This window comes from Oncorhynchus kisutch, linkage group LG9 (assembly GCF_002021735.2).
Source record: "Oncorhynchus kisutch isolate 150728-3 linkage group LG9, Okis_V2, whole genome shotgun sequence".
In the NCBI taxonomy this organism is placed as follows: domain Eukaryota; kingdom Metazoa; phylum Chordata; class Actinopteri; order Salmoniformes; family Salmonidae; genus Oncorhynchus; species Oncorhynchus kisutch.
The window spans coordinates 14,981,300-15,005,438 of record NC_034182.2 but is presented as its reverse complement, the minus strand read 5'-3'; the positions used below and the strand labels follow the sequence as shown (position 1 = coordinate 15,005,438).

The window sequence follows — 24,139 nt, the reverse complement described above, 5'->3', positions numbered from 1 at the left end:
CGTGTCTCCTTTCTGCCGCTACGATGAAATAATTGGAGAGTCAAATTCCCATAAATCTTCCTCGATATTGTTTTAAGCTTTCCCTTTTTCAGATCTGACGGCAGAGGAAAATTGGAAGACTGTTGAGATACTTTCTCTTACATACGGAATATTTCCTGGAGCGCTGTAGCCCACTGTGTCCTCTCTCTGATAGGTGGACGGCAGCTCCCAGTTTCACATGGGTATGCTGTCTACACTGCAGTCAGACCACTTTTCACCGCCCCAACAGAGAGCCTTTCTTTCCCTCTGTGGGGCATTGGTCTAAGTGTGTATCTGAGTGTGTGTGACCAAGAAGATGTGTGTGTGTGTGTGTGTGTGTGTGTATGTGTGTGTATGTGTGTGTGTGTGTGTGTGTGTGTGTGTGTGTGTGTGTGTGTGTGTGTGTGTGTGTGTGTGTGTGTGTGTGTGTGTGTGTGTGTGTGTGTGTGTTGAGGGGAGGTACTCAGGCAGAAAGTGAGGAAATAAGCATGTTTAGGGTCTGTAATTGTAAAACCCTCTAAGAGTGCCCTCTAACAAAGACACACACTCCCTCTGTCATACAACCTCTTTCTCTTACACACAGATGCACTAATATAGTCTTGCACTCCCTCTAATACACACAAAGGGACATCAATGGAGGAGCAAAGGCTCCAAGCCATAAAAGTGGGACCATGTAAGGGACTACAAAAAAACTGTAATCCATTACATTACCAGCAAAAATATTGGAATGAGATTACAGTTACTTTTTGAAAAATGAATGCTTACTTCGAGGATTACTTTTAAATTCAGAGAGGATTTGCAAAAAATTATCTGACACTTCTATGTTTTCTCAATGACATTCCAATCAGCATTGAAAAAAGGCACATATACAGTTGAAGTCGGAAGTTTACACAATTTCTAACATTTAATCCTAGTAAAAATTATGTTCTAGGTCAGTTAGGATCACCACTTTTATTGTAAGAATGTGAAATGTCAGAATAATAGTAAAGAGTGATTTATTTCAGCTTTTATTTCTTTCATCACATTTTCAGTGTATAAGAAGTTTACATACACTCAATTAGAATTTGGTAGCATTGCCTATAAATTGTTTAACTTGGGTCAAATGTTTTGGGTAACCTTCCACAATTTTGGGTAACCTTCCACAATGATTTCTTTTTGCCCATTCCTCCTGACAGAGCTGGTGTAACTGAGTCAGGTTTGTAGGCCTCCTTGCTCGTACACACTTTTTCAGTTCTGCCCACAATTTTTCTATAGGATTGAGGTCAGGGCTTTGTGATGGCCACTCCAATACCACAACTTTGGAAGTATGCTTGGGCTCATTGCCCATTTGGAAGATCCATTTGCGACCAAGCTTCCTGACTGATGTCTTGAGATGTTGCTTCAATATATCCACATAATTTCCATTCCTCATGATGCCATCTATTTTGTGAAGTGCACCAGTCCCTCCTGCAGCAAAGCACCCCCACAACATGATGCTGCCATCCCCATGCTTCACATTCGGGACGGTGTTCTTTGGCTTGCAAGCATCCCCCTTTTTCCTCCAAACATAACGATAGTCATTATGGCCGAACAGTTCTATTTTTGTTTCATCAGACCAGAGGACATTTCTGCAAAAAGTACGATCTTTGTCCCCATGTGCAGTTGCAAACCGTAGTCTGTCTTTTTCATTTGGAGCCGTGGCTTCTTCCTCGCTGAGCGGCCTTTCAGGTTATGTCGATATCGGACTCGTTTTACTGTGGATACAGATACTTTTGTACCTGTTTCCTCCAGCATCTTCACAAGGTCCTTTGCTGTTGTTCTGGGATTGATTTGCACTTTTCACACCAAAGTACATTCATCTCCAGGAGACAAAACGCATCTCCTTCCTGAGCGGTATGATGGCTGCGTGGTCCCATGGTGTTTATACTTGCGTACTATTGTTTGTACAGATGAACGTGGTACCTCCAGGTGTTTGGAAATTGCTCCCAAGGATGAACCAGACTTGTAGAGGTCTACAATCTTTTTTCTGAGGTCTTGGCTGATTTCTTTTGATTTTCCCATGATGTCAAGCAGAGGCACTGAGTTTGAAGGTAGGCCTTGAAATACATCCACAGGTACACCTCCAATTGACTCAAGCCATTACATAATTTTCAAGCTGTTGAAAGGCACAGTCAACTTAGTGTATGTAAACTTCTGACCCACTGGACTTGAATTATAAGTGAAATAATCTGTCTGTAAACAATTGTTGGAAAAATTACTGGTGTCATGTGTCATGCACAAAGTAGATGTCCTAACCGACTTTCCAAAACTATAGTTTGTTAACAAGAAATTTGTGGAGTGGTTGAAAATCGAGTTTTAACGACTCCAACATAAGTGTATGTAAACTTCCGACTTCAACTGTATTTATACACTACCGTTCAATAGTTTGGGGTCACTTCGAAATGTCCTTGTTTTTGAAAGAACAGCACATTTTTTGTCCATTTAAAATAACATCAAATTGATCAGAAATACAGTGTAGACATTATTAATGTTGTAAATGACTATTGTAGCTGGAAACGGCAGATTGTTTGTGGAATATCTACATAGGCGTACAGAGGCCCATTATCAGCAACCATCACTCCTGTGTTCCAATGACACGTTGTGTTAGCTAATCCAAGTTTATCATTTTAAAAAGGCTAATAGATCATTAGAAAACACTTTTGTAATTATTTTAGCACGGCTAAAAGCTGTTGTTCTGATTAAAGTAGCAATAAAACTGGCCTTCTTTAGACTAGTTGAGTATCTGGAGCATCAGAATTTGTGGGTTCGATTACAGGCTCAAAATGGCCAGAAACAAAGATCTTTCTTCTGAAACTCGTCAGTCTATTTTTGTTCTGAGAAATGAAGGCTATTCCATGCGAGAAATTGCCAAGAAACTGAAGATCTCTTACAACACTGTTTTTTATCTTTGTTTAACTAGGCAAGTCAGTTAAGAACAAATTCTTATTTTCAATGACGTCCTAAGAACAGTGAGTTAACTGCCTGTTCAGGGGCAGAACGACAGATTTGTACCTTGTCAGCTTGGGGATTTGAACTTGCAACCTTTCGGTTACTGGCTCCAACACTCACCACTAGGCTTCCCTGCCGCCGTGTACTTGTCCCTTCACAGAACAGCTCAAACTGGCTCTAACCAGAATAGAAAGAGGCGTTGGAGGCCGCGGTGCACAACTGAGCAAGAGGACAAGTACTTTAGAGTGTCTAGTTTGAGAAACAGACGCCTCACAAGTCCTCAACTGGCAGCTTCATTAGTACCCACAAAACACCAGTCTCAACATTAACAGTGAAGAGGTGACTCTGGGATGCTGGCATTCTAGGCAGAGTTCCTCTGTCCAGTGTCTGTGTCCTTTGCACATCTTAATCTTTTCTTTTTATTGGCCAGTCTGAGATATGGCTTTTTCTTTGCAACTCTGCTGAGAAGGCAGTTTCATCTGTGGATTTGCCCTTTAAACAGCTGCATATTATCAAGATATCAAAGTGTCACAAAAAAAGTTTGCCAATAGGCCTATAGCAAATGCAGCATATGGCATTCATTTTCACATGTAAATAGCACTTTTCTGTAGTGCTCAAAGCATGCCATTCCATGAGCACATTATTTATTTTCAGCTCGAATCAGTCCTCCGTGACAACAAAATAAACAACATTGGGCTGGCTAATAAGTCCTTCGTTTTGGGGTTATGCTCAGGTAAAAGCATTTGGCTAATCTATACTTCTATATTTCCAAATCCTATTCTTGAAGATTAACGGGTATAACATCTATTGGACTGACTGGAATTCTGATAGACTGTTTTTTAATGTAAATATATAATTTAATTGTTTTATATGTCGTAGAAAGTGATGGGTTAGAAGAAGCCTACATAACCAACTCATAAAGTAAAATGTAACATCCATATATGGTCACCTATGTAAACTTCAACATTTCTTTATCCTGCAATAAATTTGGTTCAATTGGTAACATACATTTTTGTATTCTTCTAAGACCTCTTAAGGAGTAAGAAATCTACAAGTAACTAAATGTAATCAGATTATGTTACTGAGTTTGGGTAATCCAAAAGTTACATTACTGATAACAATTTTGGACAGGTGACCAGTAACTGTACTTAGAAAGTAACCTACCCAACCCTGGGTGGGACACATATCATGGACACAGTAAAGAAGTCAAGCCAGAGGAGTGAGTCACAAACTGACACTTTTACTGAAACACAGGCAGAAATCGGCTTACAGAGCTGGTGCAGAAAAGCCCATGCAGTACTGTACAGATTATCTATCTATATATTCAACAGACAGAAATAATCAAACAGAAATGATCATCACTGAGTATGACTCAGGAGGCAAGAGCACAGATAAGTATCTTATTCATTCGTCAAAAACTACAATACAGCAGACAAATTCCAAATCAACAAACTGTATATCACCCCAAAAAAGTATAGATTTTTCATGAAAATAAAGGAAACATCTAGAAAGCAAAAATGCTGAAAAAATAAAGAATATGTATTATATTCATCACGTATATTTTATTTCTGATGATGAAACGCTGGTCAGTCAACCCTGGTCTTGTAACCGCCTCGGGGTCAGGGTCGTCACCGTGAGAAGGTGTTCCACTTCCAACAGGGTTAGGAGGAGCAAACCATCTCTATGGTACAGATGTAGGATCTTAATTTGATCACCTTGTTGCAGGACAACTTACTTTCCTGCAATGCAGGACATTTTAAAACGTGTAGTTTATGAGGTTTAAAAAGGCTTCTGAAGAATTTAATTTCAACTTTACAAAAATGTATCAACCAAAAAGTCTGTTAATCATAATAATTCACATTTCCTGTTGCTGCAGGATTATTGTCCTGCTGTAGCAAACTGACTCAAATGAAGATCCTACATCTGTAACCCTTGCTCACACAAGCAACCACACCTTTCTGTACATCATCCTGTCCTCCTTGTTCCCTTGTTTATCGAGTCATTTAGTAGTGGTGACCCCATCTGTGCTCCCTCTCCTCCTCCATCAAGCTGCCTTTGAACAGTGTGTGATTTAGCTAGATAAAGAGAAAAAAAAGACTGAACAACAGATCTGTTCCCAGTAAGAGAAGCACAGTTCATCTCCAAAGATGTTACACCCTCACCCGTTCCCTTTGCTTTGACGCATTCTGTCCATTGTCCTCCTCTTGTGAGCCCTTGTACACCATATCCTCATCCTGCACGGGAGCGAAGAGAAGACGACTGTAGTCCCTTGTCCTGCAGCCCAGCTGTCCGTGCGTCTGTTTGTCTTCGTCCATGTCTGCCCGTACATACGGCCGACAGCTGGTCGATCGTTCTTTCATTCATCTTTTGATTCGTTCTTTTGTTCAGGCGGGGTGGGTGTTTGTGCTGCTGTGCTGGTGTCGTCCCGGGCGACGCACAGAAAGGAAGGGGTGTTCTCTGGAACGCCTTAGCTGGCTGAAGGGGGTGCCCCCCTCTTCCCCACCCCTCGTTGATGCCCTTTCTCCTTCTCTTCCTCCGGCGGCGGGGTTAGGTGTGGGGGTCTGCGCTTGCGTCAGTGGGCGGCTGGCTCACTGCTCCCTGCTCAGGCGAGACCGATGATCCGCTCGCCCTGTCTTGCTCTCTCATTTGCTTGCTCCCTCGGCCAGACTCCAATCAGCATCTCCTAAGGGACAGAGCAGGGCTTTACTGTAGTAGCTGTCTCCAGAACACTCACTGGAGTATTTATCCCATCCTCAAATCCCCAAAACATCCATCCAAGATCCACCTCCTTTCCCCCCACCCATCCTTCCCTCAACCTCCTGCCCCAATATCTGTCCCCATTCACTCCTTCAGTACCATCATTACTGCATCTCCTTCCATCCATAGGTTGCAATGGTCTAGCGTCTGTTCGTGAGAAAATGTAATTGTGAGTGACAATCCAAAATAACGTTTTGTTATTCATCAAAAACATAATTGTGTACTTTGCCATCAGTATCATGTAAGCATCTGTCACATGTATGTCAGGCATGAATATGATGCGTTATGTTGACCTAAATATCTCCTTTCTGAATTATTTTGTCACTTTTCCAAGACAAATATGAGGAAAGGACAAAGAACCACAAGCTATTTCTGTTCTGATGAAAATAGAAAGTTCGGGCAATCTTTATTTCCAAAGATAGAAAGGAATCTTTACAGCTTTAAGGAAAAATAATATGAAAATGCACTTTAGTGCCTGCAAAGCAGAACAGATATATTTTCTTTCACTGTGCAAAAATAAAGGGGGACAAGTATGTATCTGATCAGAATACTCAAAACAAAATATTTTTTGACAGTTGGGAGACATTAACCCTTTCTGTTTTTAACATAAGCAGGGCCTGAGTGCAGAATGCAGTCTGTCAGTAGCGTGTCCGACTGAGCTGGCTGGCCCTAGCCTCCTGGCCCTCATATCTGTTGTTTCTCTTGTGTTTCTCTTGCCTTTCTTGTCTGTCACGCTTTTCGTGCCTTTCATTTCTCTCCTGCTTTGTTTCCTGCTTTCTGTTCAGGTGCAGAGAACAAGGAGGTAGAGTCAGTGAGTTGACTAGCACCACGTCCTTCGACAGGATCCCATTCTAATGCCAACCCTATTCCCCCCGCAGTGAATACAGGCTGTGTGTGATTGTATTTAGGTGTGGTGGTGATTAGGACACAAAACAAACTTTTCATTCCACCACTGTCCCAGCCACTGTGACTGCTGCATTAAAGAAAGTTCACCAGTCACTCAGACTTTCTACCAGCATTTGGCTGGTGGTCTGCTGTTGATTCCAGGCCCTGGTGGTGTGTGTGTGTGTAGTGGGTAGGCAAGTTGAGGAGCGAGTCTCACCTTCCTCCGGTCTTGAAGATGAGGTCGGCGTTGGGTGCCCCTTTGGGGTGTTGGTAGCGCGGGCGCCGCTCCCGGTTGGTGTTGGCAGGAGCGGGCCGCTGGGCCAGAGACGCCATCATTTCTACATAGCAAAAACCAAGAAGGTAAACACAATGCTACACAAACCAAGCGAGTTTAAGACAATGCTACAGAAACAAATGCAACACAAACCAACAAGGTTAAAACAACGCTACACAAACCAACAACGTTTAGGCATGTTGAATTTTGGTCATACTCCTGCTGCTTTCTCTTGTCATCTCTCAAAAACACTCCCCATTTCTTTTCCCAATGCCCCATTCTCCATCTGTCCCTCTTCTTATCAGTACTGTATAATAAAAGGGTGTCCAATCAAAAATGCATCTTTTGACAAACGAGTAAAGTAATGTGTAACTCCTCTAAGAAAACCTCATGTCTCTTCCAAACCTCACGTCTCTTCCAAACCTCACGTCTCTTCCAAACCTCATGTCTCTTCCAAACCTCATGTCTCTTCCAAACCTCATGTCTCTTCCAAACCTCACGTCTATCATAATCCGTTACAAAACCTATTTGGAGTTTTAAACTCTTGTAGGATGGCCAGAACTAAATTAATGGAGGCGCGAGAAGAAAAGTAGGCAACAGTCAGGACAATTGCATTGCGTCAGCTAGGAGGATTCTCTGCAAGAATTAAGGCTACTGCTCCCTGACAGGCTCACTTTCCCATTGAACTCGTCATCTTTCTTTGAATCGGCAGTACATAAAACAATAGAGGTAAGATGGATATCGGTTTTGAGACATGACATAGTATTTTCATATTATACGCTTTTTCAGTTAGAAGATTTCACACAAAAACAAGCATATCTCTGTGAAATGTCAACGGAGCACTGAGCGTATGCCAAGTTCATTATTTTCAGAGCCTTTTACATTTAATTCAGCTCGTGTCATTCTAATTTAGCTTTTTTGCGACCTGCAGAAACAACTTTAAAGACGACAGCCACAAAATGTCAACTCTTTCAAAAGATGGTACAAGAAACCTGCGTCGCTATTTCAACAGAGCACGGTGCGTACTCAAATCAAAAAGACGTTTATTGGTCACGTACACAGATTTGTATTGCAGGTGCAGCGAAATGCTTGTATTTCTAGCTCCAACAGTGCAGTAACACACATAATGCATGAAGTAAAAAAATTAAGAACGAGCAATGTCAGAATATATATATATATATATATATATATATATACACACACACATACAGTACCAGTCAAAAGTTTGGACACCACCTCATTCCAGGGTTTTTCTTTATTCTTACTATTTTCTACATTGTATGAAATATGAAATAACACATATGGAATCATGTAGTAACCAAGAAAGTGTTAAACAAATCTAAATATATTTTGGATTCTTCAAAGTAGCCACTCATTACCTTGATGACAGCTTTGCACACTCTTGGCATTCTTTCAACCAGCTACCTGGAATGCTTTTCCAACAGTCTTGAAGGAGTTACCACATATGCTGAGCACTTGTTGGCTGCTTTTCCTAACTCATCCCAAACCATCTCAATTGAGTTTGTAAAGGCACACACCTGTCTATATAAGGTCCCACAGTTGACAGTGTATGGCAAAGCAAAAACCAAGCCATGAGGTCAAAGGAATTGTCCGTAGAGCTCTGATCTGGGGATAGGTACAGCCTTGAAGGTCCCCAAGAACACAGTGGACTCCATCATTCTTATATGGAAGAAGTTTGTGACCACCAAGACTCTTCCTAGAGCTCGCCGCCCGGCCAAACTGAGCAATCTGGGGAGAATGGCCTTGGTCAGGGAGGTGACAAAGAGTTCCTTTGTGGAGATGGGAGAACCTTCCAGAAGAGAACCATTTTTGCAGCACTCCACCAATCTGGACTTTATGGTAGAGTGGCCAGACGGAAGCCACTCCTCAGTAAATGGCAAATGACAGCCCGCTTGGAGTTTCCCAAAAGGCACCTAAAAATTCTCAGACCATGAGAAGCATGACTCTCTGGTCTGATGAAACCAAGATTGAACTCTTTGGCCTGAATGCCAAGCGTTATGTCTGGAGGAAACCTGGCACCATCCCTACGGTGAAGCATGATGGTGGCAGCATCATGCTGTGGGGATATTTTTCAGCGGCAGGGACAGGGAGACTAGTCAGGATCGAGGGAAAGCAGAGCAGAGCAAAGTACAGAGAGATCCTTGGTGAAAACCTGCTCCAGAGTGCTCAGGACCTCAGACTGGGGCGAAGGTTCACCTTCCAACAGGACAAACGACCCTAAGCACACAGCCAAGACAACGCAGGAGTGGCTTCGGGACTAGTCTCTGAATGTCCTTGAGTGGCCCAGCCAAAGCCCAGACTTGAACCTGATCGAACATCTCTGGAGAGACCTGTAAATAGCTGTACAGCGACTGACAGAGCTTGAGAGCATCTGCAGAGAATGGGAGAAACTCCCCAAATAGAGGTGTGCCAAGCTTGTAGCGTCATACCCAAGAGGACTCGAGGCTGTAATCGCTGCCAAAGGTGCTTCAACAAAGTGCTGAGTAAAGGGTCTGAATACTTATGTAAATGTGGTATATATTTTTTGCTTTGTCATTATGGGGTACTGCGTGTAGATGGATTAAATATTTTTTTCCCCTCATTAATTTTTTGAATAAGGCAGTAACGTTACAAAAACATTTTTAAAGTAAAGGGGTCTGAACACTTTCCGAATGCACTGTACATATGAAGTGGGTAAAACAGTATGTAAACATTATTAAAGTGACCAGTGTTCAATTACTATGTACATAGGGCAGCAGTCTCTAAGGTGCAGGGTAGAGTACCGGGTGGTAGCCGGCTAGTAACAGTGATTAAGGTTCAGGGCAGGGTACTGGGCGGAGGCCGGCTAGTGGTGACTGTTTGTTTTTTTATCGGCTGTATTAGGTTATGAAATCCAACATTTTGGATATAAAGTTAATGATATGTTAGATAAAGACCACACCGAATGATTCAGAACATGAATAATCATATTTGTCTTGGTAAAATGTATTTTATAACATAAGGAAGTGACATTTTATCACCGAAGTGAGTTTTCACCCACTCGAGGCAGAGTGAGTAGACACCCTATTTAATACCTTGGTAGTCTTCTTGCTCCTGTCTCTCGTTGATGTCCAGAGTCAGCTTCTTCATCCTCATCCTCTCCTCCTGCTCTGCCTGCTGCTGGTTGAAGTGGTTGGCAGCCAGGTGGGAGGATAAAGGCACGTTCAGGATCTTAAACTGGAAAACAAGAGAGACAAAACAGAGACACATTCAAGAACTTTAACTCCAGTTAGGAGATCTGAAACAGGCACATTAAGCATTGAGAAGGAGCAAGAGTTATACATCTCATGCTGTCGGCAGACAATGGGACAAGTGTTCAGTATTCACACTACAGAAACATGCTCTCCTGGCTCACTATTCAACCTTTTACAACATGCCCCGTGATGTTTTTTCTCTGGCTGTGCTAAAACTCAAATGTGTTTCACGAGACGGAGGTCCAGGCAGCAGAGAAAGTGAGGGAGGGCCACTCCCATGGTGTGGAGCTGACAGAGGAATGCAGTGAATGTGTCTGACAGGGAGGGGTCCAGATAGCTGTGACGCTTAATAACACACACTGAACCGCTTTATCCTCACCTCAGGAAACGCACTACAGGAGAGGATAGTGTGTTTAGCATGGGGGTGTATGGAGAGACACGGCATATATAATGCATTAAGCAATTTATATAGCTTCATTTTACATCAACAAAAAACGTCTATAGCCGGTACTGTTATTTGGTCAAAACATAATGTTTACATAAGGTTTGTTATCCGGTAAATGTCCTTTAAAAGCAGTTGCTGGAAGTGTAGTGGACTGAGTTTAGAGAGGTTTACTTTAACGTCTTGATTTTTCTGGACAGAGAATGTGTACACACTCTGAACCTACAACAGTAAAAGAGCTTGTCGTCTCTACCCCACCACCATTCATTCATTCCACCAGCAGACTGGGCCATAAATACACACACACACACACACACACACACACACACACACACACACACACACACACACACACACACACACACACACACACACACACAAACTCAGAGTCAATATTATCACTGGGTCTGTCTGACAGTGCTGATTCTGTGGAGGGATCTGACTGAACTAACAGCGAAGGAGACTTCAACAAGTTAGTAAAAAAAATTAAAATAAAAAAGTATGTGTGTGTGCGTGTACCTGCTGTTTGTTGCCCTTGCGCGTGAGCATGACAAACTGCATGGTGTCTGAGATGCCTCCGTCTCCCTCTCCAGAGCAGACGGGTCCTCCAGGGCCTTTCTTCAGCTGGCTCTTCAGCTGCAGGGGGATGGCCACGTCCAACTGGTGCACCTTCACCGCCTCCCCGCTCCGCTGCTAAACACACACACACACACACACACACACACACACACAAACTCCTGTTAATACCCGTTTATTTAACAAAAGTAGTACAGTACTACGGACATAGTGACTGTGGCACACAGATTAGAGAGAATAGGAGAGATACTGTACCTGCAGGTTCTCCAGCATCATCTTGTCCAGAGCCTGGATGAAGTCCTCATCCTCAGCACATGCCACATGCTTCAGACCGCCACCACGGATGGTCACCTCCTACAGGACAAGAACGTCAGCAACACAATAACCCCTCTCCCTTTCTCCCTCTCCTTGCCATCTTCTTACATTGTTCTCCTCGTCCGTCTCGTTCTCCTTGTTGGAGTCGGTCAGATAGTCAGTGTTCTCCTCCTCCTCTTCCTCCCGCTCCTCTTCCTCATTCTCAGACCCTTCCTGGAACACACAGCAGGTTCTTAGATGGGGGGGGGGGTGATTGTGTGCTAGCTTCTGTAAGGTAGAAAAACAAAACACTAAACCTGGAGAGCTATTGTTGTACGTCGGGCATGATAAGAGTTGAATCAACACATCAATCTAGCAACACAACAAGATGACCCGCTTCCTTATACAGTATCTTGCTTAGGACTGGGCTTCTGTCCTCAGTTTGCGACCCCCCCCTCCCCCCTACAAAACTAGGGGTGAGGGCCAAATGAATGAATGATAGATGAGTGAACGAGTGAGAGATCTAGTATCCACCTATTATGAGAGACTTGTGTCTTAGACATGCAATGAATGAATGGATGAATAAAAAATGACAGAATCACTTCTTCCTCTGGCTCATTCATCTCGCTCTCATTGCCAGACTGTTCCTCTGTGTCCGCCCCTCCCTCTTCGTCGTCATCCTCGTCATCCTCGTCTAGAGCCTCGCCTTCACTCCCCATGGCACTGGAGGGCCGGCCGTCCTTCTGTCCATCCATGGCCAGTCCTGCAGGACACAAACATACGCACACACACACACCTTCATTCGAATGGCGCAGCGTCAGGTTGCAAGACAATGTCTTGAAGCAAGAGAAACAGATGCTTGGGGAGACCATGAATATAACTTCAGAAGCCTGATGAGCTGAGAGCAGTAGAGGAGCAGATAGATGTATAGTTAAGAGACGCTACTAAGCAGTAGAACTTAGTTAAAGAGGGTTCAGCAGAGGAATGCCTTCAGTGCCTTATCTTGGTTAAAGGATGAATGGCGAAACAATGAGGCCACTGTACAGCCTGTGGCTTACATCACCCTCATCAATCACTCATAACACTCACGGTACAGACAGACAGACATGCACAGGGTTTTTCAAAAGCGTTCTCTCACGCATTCCACGTCAGCACCTTGAAACCTGGAAACAATGTTCTGTGCCTGGGTTAATAAAGCGGACTACTTGTTCTGTGACTCAGAACGCATTACACCCGCTAAACGAGTGCTTCCTTCTTCCTCCTCTGTGTCCCACGGGGTATTTCATGATCTACATCCTGTCGGTCTCTTGATTGTTTCTCTATCTCTGTGCATCTCTTTACTTTCCTCTCCATCAGATAGCGACCAACTGCGTTTCACCTAAAGAAACACTTTGAGTATTGTGCCACTTTAGAACCGCAGGCGCAATAGGGCTATGTTGTATTTGACAATGTATTGACACATCGTGTCATTGGGATGTCACTCAGGTATTTATTAATATTCCCCTATAACCCTGAAGTGAACACTTACTTGAGTAAATGTGTTTTTGTTTGTGCAGACTTAAGAGTGTGCACTTTAAGTGGCAGGCTACAGTGCAGGCAGGTCTGACTGCTGTGTGTTTGTGGTATATGTGTGAGAGGGCCAGGTATGCGTGTTATGAGGGAATTAGACCTGTCTGACAGACAGAGAGTGGTAGGAGCTGAAGCAGCCTCCTACACACGGGGGAATGTTGCTCAGCAGGGAGGACAGAGAGCAGGAGTGGGCCAACCTGAGGAGCTAGCTGCTACAGCAACATATTTCCGAGGCCTGCAGGCACACACACACACGCACTAGAAACATGTGGGGGACTCGTGTATGACAATGATCTTTAACAACCTTGTTGTAGTGTGCGTGTGTGTGTGCATGCGTGTGTGCCCTTATGCATGCATTCCTGTGTGTCTGTCAATCGCTCTCTCTCCGTCTCTTACCCAGTTTAACGAGGAACTCCCTCTCCAACTCGGTGACGTGTCGTGTGGAGTCTTCCAGGGAGATGCAGAGCTTCATCTTGGGCCGGAGAAGCTCCAGGGTGTCACTGATCATGTAGTCAATATCGATGGGGAACTGGTGCTCCGCACTCCACACCTCCACACTCTTCTTCCACCAGATATACCTCTGGAGGACAGACAACAACACATCGCAATTTAGGGACAGTCTTGTAACGAATTCATGTATTTGACATTATGTCACAACAGTATCAAAAACCATTCATGGTGAGAGAGAGAGAGAGAGAGGCTGAGAGGAGTGAAATAAGGGGAGGTTAAACGGTCATACCGACTGACCTGGAAGTAGATGAGGAAGCAGTCCAGCTTCCTCTTGCTGGAGCCGCGGTCAAAGTACTGTCCGCAGGTGTCAAGCAGGGTGCAGACCATGCGGATGCGGAACAGGTGCTCGGGGGGGTCCAGGGGGCTGGGGCTGCCGTCCGGGTTCACGCCGAACGAGATGAAGGAGAAGAGGGTGCGGAAGATGACCGCTGACTCCACCATGCGGTAGTTGTAGAGCTCCCCCAGAAACTTGGCACTGCTGATCCGACGCTGGTTGAACTTGGGCTGGTTCACCTGCAAAGGAGAGGGGAGAAGGAGCAATGATGGGGGGTGAGATCGAGGAGAAAACGGGCGAGATGGATAGACATGGAGAGGAGAGGGAGAGATGAGAGAAAGCAGGTGAGGTGGAATGGCAGAAAGGTGTTGAAGTTGAGTGCATCTGTGGTCAGAAAAACCACAAATAAGCCCCAGGGAAGACTACACCCACATGAACCTCAGATTTAGCACTCAATTTGTTACTGTGTGTCACGTAAACCACATATCTGAACCAGAAACAAGCAGTTCGACAGCCTGTTCACACGGTATACAACACGTAGCCTCAACAATCACTCATTCAAGTCATAAAAAAAGTACCATCAATCTCTCCTGCTCGGGCTCTTCACATAGCCCTTACATCCAGGAATGAACTCTTGAATCTGGGCCTGATTCCAACCAGCTCCTCCTCCCTGGTCCTCACCTCCAATCCCAGAAACAGCTCACCACCCTGGGCTTGCCTTGCCCTCCCCCACCCTCCCATGGTGCTCACCTCCATTCCCAGGCGGATGTCCTCCAGGACCCCATCCACCACGTGGATGCCCACGTCCTCCTGGTAGGCCACAAGGCCGGCCAGCAGGTTGGCAACACAATGGATGCTGTTGTACTTGATGTTCCAGATGTTGACCATGCAACAGATCAAGTAGCCTTTAGACTCTGGGTCCTGCCAGGGGAGTTTACGCATCTGCCTCAACACCTAGGGGAGGGGAGGGAGGAGAGAAGGGGATGGAGATGAAGGAGACAAGGAAGCGGAGAACGAGAGAAGAGAGGAAAGATGATAATCGGCAGGTGTTTGATACTTCTGTTGTGGGTTAGTTTTTTGGTATGTTAAATAAATTACAGACTAATTGGGCGGGGGGGGGGGGGTCAAGACCCTTTCCCCCCCTCAAATCTCTCTATAGTGTTTTGATGAATATGCATAAGCCAGTGACTGTATAAATGAGGCACCATAAAAATAAAATGTAAAGCCTTCCGTGAACTAACCACTTGCGCGTGACTTTAATCCCCCCTTACTGACTTCAAGTTGAATTAGTCGTATATGTACGGGATACACATGGTATACACCCGTCCAACTAAATGCTTACTTGCAGGTCCCTTCTTGAAAATGCAACAAGAATACGAAAAAAGAGAATAATTGGCAGTAGAATAGAATAACACATAAGTATAATACAGGAAGGCACAATTTATAGTTCAATATTTACATGTGTACTGGGGACGGGGAGGGTGGGGTGGGGGGCAACGGTATAAATAGAGCTGTATAATAAGAGTCTGGTCACGGCAGTTGTGATGTGTGTGTAGCATGAGTGTATAAAACCTTCCTAATATTGAGTTGCTCCCCTTTTTCCTTCAAAACAGCCTCAATTTGTCGAGGCATGGACTCTACAAGGTGGCGAAACCGTTCCAGTGAAAGTTCCAGAGGTCTAAATATGATACACCCCCCCCCCCCCCCCCCAAATACTAACCTCCACTGTTACTGTAATCGTCAGAGGTTAGCATGTCTTGGGGGTTATGACATTTGGGCGTCTAACTTTCCCACTCATAGCGATTCATTCAGGATGATCCGTAGCATCAAGGCAGCATCCACATTAATGTAGAATGTAGAAACACATTCTATTCTTATTTACAATAAAAGTGACTCCAAAATGACGCAATACATTATGCACCATTCATTTCTATTGGGCACAAAATGATCTGAAACACAGCAGATGCATCCAACAAGTTTGTATAGTCATTGCGTGCTAGGAATATGTGACCAAATACATTTTACTATTATAATACACATACGTGAATTTGACCCAATACCTTTGGTCCCCTAAAATGCGGGGACTATGGACAAAAATTTATGTAATTTCATAAACGGCTCACCCGATATGGATCAAAATACCTTCAAATTAAAGCTGACAGTCTGCACTTTAACCTCATAGTATAATTTCAACTGCAAAGTGCTGGAGTCCCAAGGCAAAACAACAAACAAACGTGTCACTGTCCCAATACTTTTGGAGCTCACTGTATCATAAGATGAATCCACTAACTGTAAGTTGCTCTGGATACGAGCGTCTGCTAAGTGACTCAAATGTAATAATCTTCATACCTTCTCCGTGGTGACCTTGGAGAGGTCCTTGTAGAGCAGTTTGCAGATGTACTCCTGCAGCGGGGGCCTCTTCTTCCTGACAGTCTTCTCCATGGGCGGGGGGTTGCAGTAGTAGTAGGCATTCTCCACCATGGTCACGTAGCGAGCATCCAGGTGCTGCGCCTGCTTCTTACGCATCATTTGCTCCTGAAACAAGCAAACATACAAAAACAAGTGAGCCATTCAATATAGAACCCAACTAAAAGCCCTCAAAAAAGGTTTGTTATCTTATTATCTTGCTAAACGTAACCTAGAAAATATGGCAGCTGTGCACGCGACATGAATAACCTCGTCCAAATGCAATTTAGGGACAATAAAGCTGGATTAATAGCACTTTATAAATCAGATTTAACCCTGGATTTCGGCACCAGTTAGGAAGGCCAAGACATGTCTCTCTCCGGGACTTTGGATGCACTCCAAAACCTTTGGGGAATTCCAGTATTGTGTTTGATAGGTGTGTGTGCTTGTACATTAGTGGAGGCTGCTGAGGGGAGAACGGCTCCTAATAATAGCCGGAACGGAGCAAATGGAACGGCATCAAACACCTGGAAACCATGTGTCCAATCTATTCCAAAAAAATACCACCGATTCTGCTCCAGTCATTACCACGAGGCCGTTCTCCCTAACTAAAGGTTTCGCCAACCTCCTGTGCTGTATACATACGTGTGTGCATTGCCGTGTGTGTGTGCGTGTTTGTACCAGAAGGACGCTGGTCCGGAGGTGGGAGTCGGGGGATCGGAAGAGGAAGCGTCCACTGGTCTCCAGCAGAGTGCAGGCCATCTCTATGTGGTGGTGGGAGAAGTCTGACAGCAGCATCTGTAGAGCAACACACACACACACACACACACACACACACATCACTCAGTAACATGATGATGACAGTGTAATACAATAATTGTAACAGTAACCTAGTTTCCATTCACATTTTTTATGCGAGTAAAGTCATGTCATATATCATTTTTTTTAAATCACGACAGGCGTTGATGGAGACAGGAAGTGTCAGTACAATTTCATAAATGTCGACAAACAATTTGTTCGTTCGACATGGTGGGATCATTTTGTGTCGGTAAATTGAATTATGTGACAATTGCAGTGAAAACTCCTTCATGCGCAAATATTGATATAATAAAACCATCATGACGATGTAAACTTGGGAGTCACGAGGAATGCCGGATATGAAGTTGTACTACCACTACAGCATGGAAAAGTATTAAGAGTTTATAGGCAGATGAAATAAGTTCTGGTGGTTAAGTGATGGATGGTGATGAGCTTAGAAGGTGTTATTTGAATGCTGGTGACGTGATGATGGATGCAAGCCTGCCAATTATCAAATGCAAATGATATTGCTCTTATCCATATCTCATCATACAAGTTAGAACCTACCCTGTCCACTTTTTCAGCGAACTGTTGTCTCAAGAGCATGCGCCAAAACCAGATTGGCCAAGTTACCTATTTATCGCGACAGTTTTGGTGACAAAACCATTGGTAGAATTTAAAATGAAATGGAAACATTGAACTTCTGCTTTTTATTTGGTACATGAAAAACGCGCACAGCATTTTATCAGTTTGATGGAAACACACCTCTTGTGGGAATATTTGAAAATGTTTTGTGTGCAGATTTTAGAATAGTTGTATGAAAATCTGTCAACCAATTTGATGGAAACCTAGCTAATGATAGCACAGCTTCCTGGTGAAAGAAAAGCATCCCCTACCTTCAGACAATGCAGAGTGTCCGTTTTAGAGAACAGTTTGAACTTCGCCAGCTCCCCGATAAACCGTACAGTTTTATTTTTGGTTTCGATGTTGATCTGGTCCTTCTTCCGGATCTACAAAGAAACACAGCAAGCATTCTGTATTGATATCTCCTTCAAAACTGTTTGTTTCCTTCAGTACAGGTCCTATTTTAATGAGGCAGTGGTTCTGTATGAAAGACACAACAAAGACGAAGGTGTTAATAGTTGTTGTAAAGTCTTGGGACCTACATGGAACCTGAAGTCTCCTTTGAGTATGGAGCACAGGTCATCGGCCACATCTGACATGCAGGGGTGAAGGGTGGCCACCAGACGGGAGTAAAAGGGCAGCAGATCCAACCTGGAAGAACACAACACAAACATGAGCTTTACAATGGTGTTAGTACCATTGACTCCTTTATGCCATTTCAAATTAAATGAGCAACGGCACCACCTAGTGGGGGAAAAATGACAAACAAACAACAACATTCCCACACAAATCAATCCATGATCAAATCATTCCAAATTAACTATTTGTGTGTGTGTGCGCATGTGTGCTTTGTCAGGGAACAGTGAAGAAAGTCTGGACCAGCTTCCTGATCAAATCCTTTCAAATGAACTATCTGATTTATAGTGAGTCTGGTACCTTTGTCTGGGAACGGTGAAGAGAGCCCGGACCAGCTTCCTCCTGTTTGACTTGGTGTTCATGTTCATGCAGAAATCCATAGCAGCCTGTGAACAAACACACAAACGGTCAGACTAATTCACTGCCCAATTGCGTATTTAGTACCACATTCCCTGTGAATCATTGCCTTTGTGGCTAAACTCAAGTTGTTATGCATGGAATAGATCCTTCTGGTATGCTGAAGGTGTGTTGTGTTTTCTCCTTGCCTTGTCTATGAGGTCTCTGTTGACGCAGTTGGGAAGCTGCTGGATGAAGGCGTCCACGATGAGCTTCAGGTGGGACCCGGTGCTTGCCTCCTCATCCTCTTGTTCTTCACACGGAAACAGGGAGGACACAGTCAAACATGAATACAACAAAGTCATGCTCCAAATATCCCCTTAGCGAACTTAAAGAGTCACTCAGCGACAGAAACAGAAACAGCAAAGCCATAGCATAGGTATAGACCAAAGAATGGGGTTGATACATGTGGAATATTAGAAACCTTGTGAATGACTGTCTGGTTTCCACATGCTCAGCAACACACCTCTGTTTACTTGATTGGCCCTGAGCACCCATGAGTGGGCTCTAGCTCTGTTTCCCTGACCTCTCTCATACCCTAACTTGAGCCCTGGAAGAGACACACAAACACCAATACACTGTCCATGTCAATAACCAACATGCCTCCTCTATCCAGAGGTTGTAGATATTTGATTATTGCCGCCCTCTTGATGTAACTGTCAAAATGGACAGCTGGCAGTGCAGAGCGCTGGGTGTTGTGTGCTGCTTGGTGGCAGGCAGGCTGGTGGGTAGAGAATACCTTCATCTTTACCTTGCTCGTCCAATAGTTTTTTGGCGAGCTCTGCCTCGTTCTCTGCCTCGTCAGGTCCATCCAGCTCCAGAGGGTCATCAGCGATGTCTAGAGCCTCGAGCTCCAACTCCAACTCCTCTGTGGTGGCCGCTGCATCTTTAGCCTCTGAGGAAAGGATACAGCAACAAGAGAAGGGTCATTCAGACAGTGTGAGTCCGTGTGTATGTGCATGCGTGCATGTGTGTATGCGGCTGTACCTTTACCAGCAGCCTCTTCTTTGTCCTTGCCTTTCTCGTTATCTTTGAACAGGATGGCGGGGACGAAGGCCTTCAGGTCCACCATGTTCTCATAGAAGTTCCTGGCATCCTCGTCCTCCCAGATGCCCCCCTCCAGGTCATACTCCCCGGGCTTCCCAGGGGTGAAGATATCAATGCCAGGGCCGTGCTCTATCACACAGAGAGGAGAGGAGACGGTTAGATACATACAGACACCAAAGACTGTTGGCTACATATAACCAACAGAAAAAAAAGATGATAACAATGTGGCTTTATAACAAAAATCACCCAAAATGACAACAAAATGCACAGTCTTTATATTATACCTATACCAAAGTAATAAAGAGTATACAAGGATTGTTATTCTTTACCTTCCTGCACAGTCTTGTCCAGTGGAAGTTCTGGCATGTTCTCATCCAGAAAGTCAGCCAGAGACTGGGTGTTAGCCAGCAGCTTCTGGTAGGATGTAGCAAACTCCTCATACTGCTTGTGTCTGTCCTCACTCAGCTCCCCTTTGGAGTGGAGGATACGCCTGGAGGAAGAAGAAACGTGGAGGTGTGAGTATGTACACTAAAAGACATTTAACATGTTACTCAAAATGGCTATGCGTCATGTACTGTGGCAGGAGTATACACTGAAATCAATAATACAAGAGAAGTTGTGAGATGGGTCATGTTGAAAAAATTCTCCCAGGAAGCCTAGGCCCCATCACCTGTTCTGCCTCTCGATGTTCTGCAACTCGCGGTGGTCCTTCTTCAGGTGCTTGGTGAGCGAGGTGAAGTACTCCCTCAGAAGGTTCTGGAAGGGCTGCTGCTTCTCCGTGTTGATGATCTCACTGGGAGGGAAGGCCAGACCAAACTTCTCCCGTGCAGCCTTCACTTTGCGAGGCACCAGGCCCGCGATGTCGTCCCCGCAGTGCTTACAGAAGCTGATGACCACCGACACATGCGTGTGTGTCTCGCGGTCTGTCCCGATGATGCTCTTCAGCTGCTCGTAGATGAGCGAAAGGCCCTCCTTGTCCGTAAACAGGCCCACGATGGTAAGCTCTGCGATGAAGCGCAGGTCGGTGCGCAGCTTGCTCACGTTGGGCGCCTTCTCCTCCTTGCGCGCCTCAAAGTGCCTCTTCCAGGCCTGGAGGAGCAATGGGGCGAATTCAGCGTAGCGCTGGTGAAAGAGGGAGCACAGATGCACGGCGCAGCCTACATCAGAGATCTTCAGCTTGGCCTCCACCACTGAGCCCACCGCCTCGCCGATGTACTTGCTGAGGTTGAGCGAGCCGAAGTCATTGGAGAGGGCTTCACGCTGCTGCTCAGTGAGCGTGCGCAGCTTCTTGACGAAGGCCGTGTTCTTCTTCAAGCTGGAGTCAAGGCGGCTAAAGAAGGTTTCCTCGGGACGGCCCTCGTGGGCGTTCTGGTTGCGGATGCGCAGCTCCTTCCGGCACTGGTGGCGCTCCCAGGCCTCCTGGTGGAGCTGGTGACCCTCTTCCTTCTCCCTGGAGTGGGAAGAAAGATGGAGAATCAAGTTAGCAATTATCGGAATTCACAAATACTAACTATACACAAAGTTTATGATGTTGAGAGCACCCACAGTAGATACATTACTATGGTGGTTCCACCCCTGAGCTCTTACTTGAGTTGAGCTGCCTCCTCTTCACGCTGTCTCTTGGCCTCCTCCTCCTGAACTTTCCTCTCCTGCTCCTCCTGCTGCCTCTTCTCCTCTTCCTCCTTCTTCCTCTGCTCCTCCTCTGCCTTCAGTTTCTCCTCCTCTTTCCGTTTCCGCTCCTTTTCTTCCTTCTTTCTTTTGTCCTCCTCAAGTCTCCTCCTCTTTTCCTCTGCGGCCTTACCGATATCTTTCTTGCCACTCATCTTTGCCTCATCCTTCACTTTATCCCGGGAGGAGGCGGGCCGTCTATCACCCTCTCTGTCTTTCTCCTTGTTACTAAAGGAGCTCACCTCTTTCTCATCCATGTTTAATGATCTCTTGCCCTCAGCAAGCATTCTAGAAAAACAAAGTTGAATCATTCACATTAGCAGTGTTACCCATATCAGTGCTAGGCAAGCCTAGTTAATAACGTTGGGCCAGTAACCGAAAGGTTGCTAGATTTTGAATCCCCGAGCTGACAAGGTAAAAATCTGCCGCTCTGCCCCTGAACAAGGAAGTTAACCCACTGTTCCTAGGCTGTCATTGTAAATAAGAATGTGTTCTTAACGGACTTGTCTTGTTAAATAAAGGTTCAATAAAAAAACATTGAACCCTAGAGTCCTGATTATTGACTTTGATCTCAGGCCCTTCTTATGAACAAATGTTTCCTTAATAAACAGCTTATTAGAGTACACCTAATATGTTCCCCCTGTTGATGATGCTCATTATATATTAAGGTTGAACCAAATGATTTAATATAACAAAAATGAAATGAAATACAAAATTATGTGAAATTGAATTAAACAATATTGTATGTTGATGCTAATATGATTTACAATATTCCATTATGTTTCTATATGATAACAATAGCGTAATATATTTAATATGCCATATAATTTGAATTAACTTAATAATTATGACACACCCCTCACTATTGTCATTGGTTACACTAATTGCACTGTTTGTCTACATAACCCGGTTCAAGTACTCATGATATTACCCTGAAGAAGGCACAGTGACCCCGAAACGTTGGTAAATACCCATTCAATTGCTGGGAGTTTATACATGGAGTGTGCCACTTAGTTTATTCGCTGTTCGTCAGTACCTGTGCATAAACTATTCTGGGTGTGCGCAAGGTCATGTTTTTTTTATCTAAAAAATATATATCAACTTTGACTTAACGTTAATATTCGTTGATCATATCATTGGCTAATTCACATTGCTAGCTACACATGTATCACAAAATGTCGCTATAACAGTACTAGCACTGTTGGTTAGCGCCTGTAAGTAAGAATTTCACTGTAAGGTCTGTCCTTACACCTTTTGTATTCGGCTCAAGTGACAAACTTTGATTTGTGACTGACCGAGTTGCTAAAAGTTTGAGCCAGCCGTTGGTGAAAGCGTCACAAGATGAAATGTCAGTGTTTGAATATTGCAATAGCGAACGTTAGTTAACGCTAGTTATTTTCAAATCTCCGCCAACTACCATATCAGGTAATGTCATAAAATGCATAAAACCTCCAAGTTGACTACACGCCAATTACATGTTTGCCAACGTGCGTTGTGAGCCTATTTGACTCTTATTAAATTGCATTTGTGATAGTGCTGTTTAGGTAACGTTAGCTATGTTGACATTGTCTTACCTACGACGCACGTATAGCTAACATAACATGAACTAAGCTAACTTGCTGAACACACGGTTAGGTAAGAACCGTAATTTAGCAATTGTACGACTACTAATGTGCAATTATTTTATAACTACGAAAAAGTGTCAATGTTTTTACCACCAGTTTTGACAAAACTGCACACATTAAGCCAAAGTTACGTTGCTAACGCGTTAGCTAGATAACTGTTAGGCCACTTCGGATTGAGTCGCGACTCGAGAGGTAAACAAATGCCTTGGTAGCCCGCGAACATTAAGATCGTCGATGTCAATCGTCTGCATAAACCAAAAACAAGTGTCAACATATATTAGTAATAATTACATATCGTTCATTATAGAATATAGTCTAAAACCAAATTATTACCTTCGATTTCTCTCAAAATAAACATCGGACTTGTGTTGATAAGTAAAAATGATTTCCTTGTGCGGCAAAGGACCCCTTGGATTAGGCACCAAATAATCTGCCTGAAAGGAAATGTAGGGTCTAATCTGCTTTGTTTATTGAATGGATAAGCAGATTGAACATCTTTAATATAGTAGTATTTTATCAGTAGATAAATTGAACTACACCAATTTTATAATTTAGTTATGTATTCATGGTACATTAATTTAGACAGGCAATGTTGCAGATTATATTAGGGAGTGGGTCTCTGTTGTGTCTGCTGGAGCAACAGTTGCAGCAGAGAGTTCCAGTCAATTATTTATACTTTAGTCATTCAGCAGATTTACAGGAGCATTTATGGTTCAGTGCCTTGGTCAAGGACACATCTACAGATTTGTCACCTGATCAGCTCGGGGATTCAAACCAGCGATCTTTCGGGTTATTGGCCTAACACTCTTTTAACTGCTGTAGGTAAAGAATTAACGCTCTAAACTGATAAATATTCGGTTATCACTTTTTATTTCGTTTACTGTCAATGTCTGCATGCACAATAGAAAACATAACTAATGGTACGAAATATTATACGTTTTAGTAAAACATTATCCTATTATCCATTATATACATTTATAGAAATGTGTTATGGTTTCAATAGTCTAAAAGTTTCTATTCTATTTTTGTCAGTTTCCCCTCATCTATTACTGATAAGAGAACAAATTCAATGGAGAGAACTTGCTTTACCGGTCCACAGTGGCGATTTTAGCATGTAAATCTTGGTGGGGCAAAGCATAA

The 24,139-nt window shown here is 44.0% G+C and overlaps 1 protein-coding gene across 19 annotated transcripts; it reads right to left on the bottom strand.

The window, feature by feature from the left end:
* Positions 1–4,203: 4,203 nt before the first annotated feature.
* On the bottom strand, positions 4,204–23,438 carry LOC109896807 (regulator of nonsense transcripts 2). Of its 19 annotated transcripts, none has more exons than XM_031831976.1 (23): positions 23,333–23,438; positions 21,294–21,662; positions 20,377–21,156; positions 20,036–20,196; positions 19,647–19,835; positions 19,399–19,554; positions 18,809–18,912; positions 18,564–18,649; positions 18,170–18,278; positions 17,900–18,013; positions 16,887–17,003; positions 16,149–16,334; positions 14,550–14,753; positions 13,763–14,038; positions 13,412–13,595; positions 12,049–12,209; positions 11,576–11,680; positions 11,408–11,506; positions 11,096–11,269; positions 9,976–10,117; positions 6,845–6,965; positions 5,842–5,889; positions 4,204–5,668 (listed from the first exon to the last, which is right to left on the bottom strand). In XM_031831976.1, the coding sequence occupies exons 2-22, from the start codon at positions 21,659–21,661 to the stop codon at positions 5,883–5,885; spliced, it is 3,843 nt and encodes a 1,280-aa protein (XP_031687836.1). In that variant the 5' UTR covers position 21,662; positions 23,333–23,438; the 3' UTR covers positions 4,204–5,668; positions 5,842–5,882. The 19 variants fall into 19 exon arrangements, 16 of the variants coding, with proteins under 16 accessions (XP_031687836.1, XP_020346765.1, XP_031687839.1 ...); XM_031831984.1 differs by having other exon boundaries at positions 4,205–5,668; positions 19,411–19,554; positions 19,677–19,835; XM_031831981.1 differs by having other exon boundaries at positions 4,206–5,665; positions 11,096–11,266.
* Positions 23,439–24,139: the final 701 nt, after the last annotated feature.

Excerpts from the sequence above, each read along its gene's own strand:
- LOC109896807 (XM_031831969.1), bottom strand. The coding sequence starts at position 21,661 with ATGCTTGCTGAGGGCAAGAGATCATTAAACATGGATGAGAAAGAGGTG. Across the intron at positions 18,913-19,398 it reads CGAGCAAGGTAAAGATGAAG|AACAAGAGGATGAGGAGGCA; the intron begins GTATTCTCTACC and ends TTCCGTGTGAAG. Across the intron at positions 11,270-11,407 it reads TGATGCTGGAGAACCTGCAG|CAGCGGAGCGGGGAGGCGGT; the intron begins GTACAGTATCTC and ends GTGTGTGTTTAG.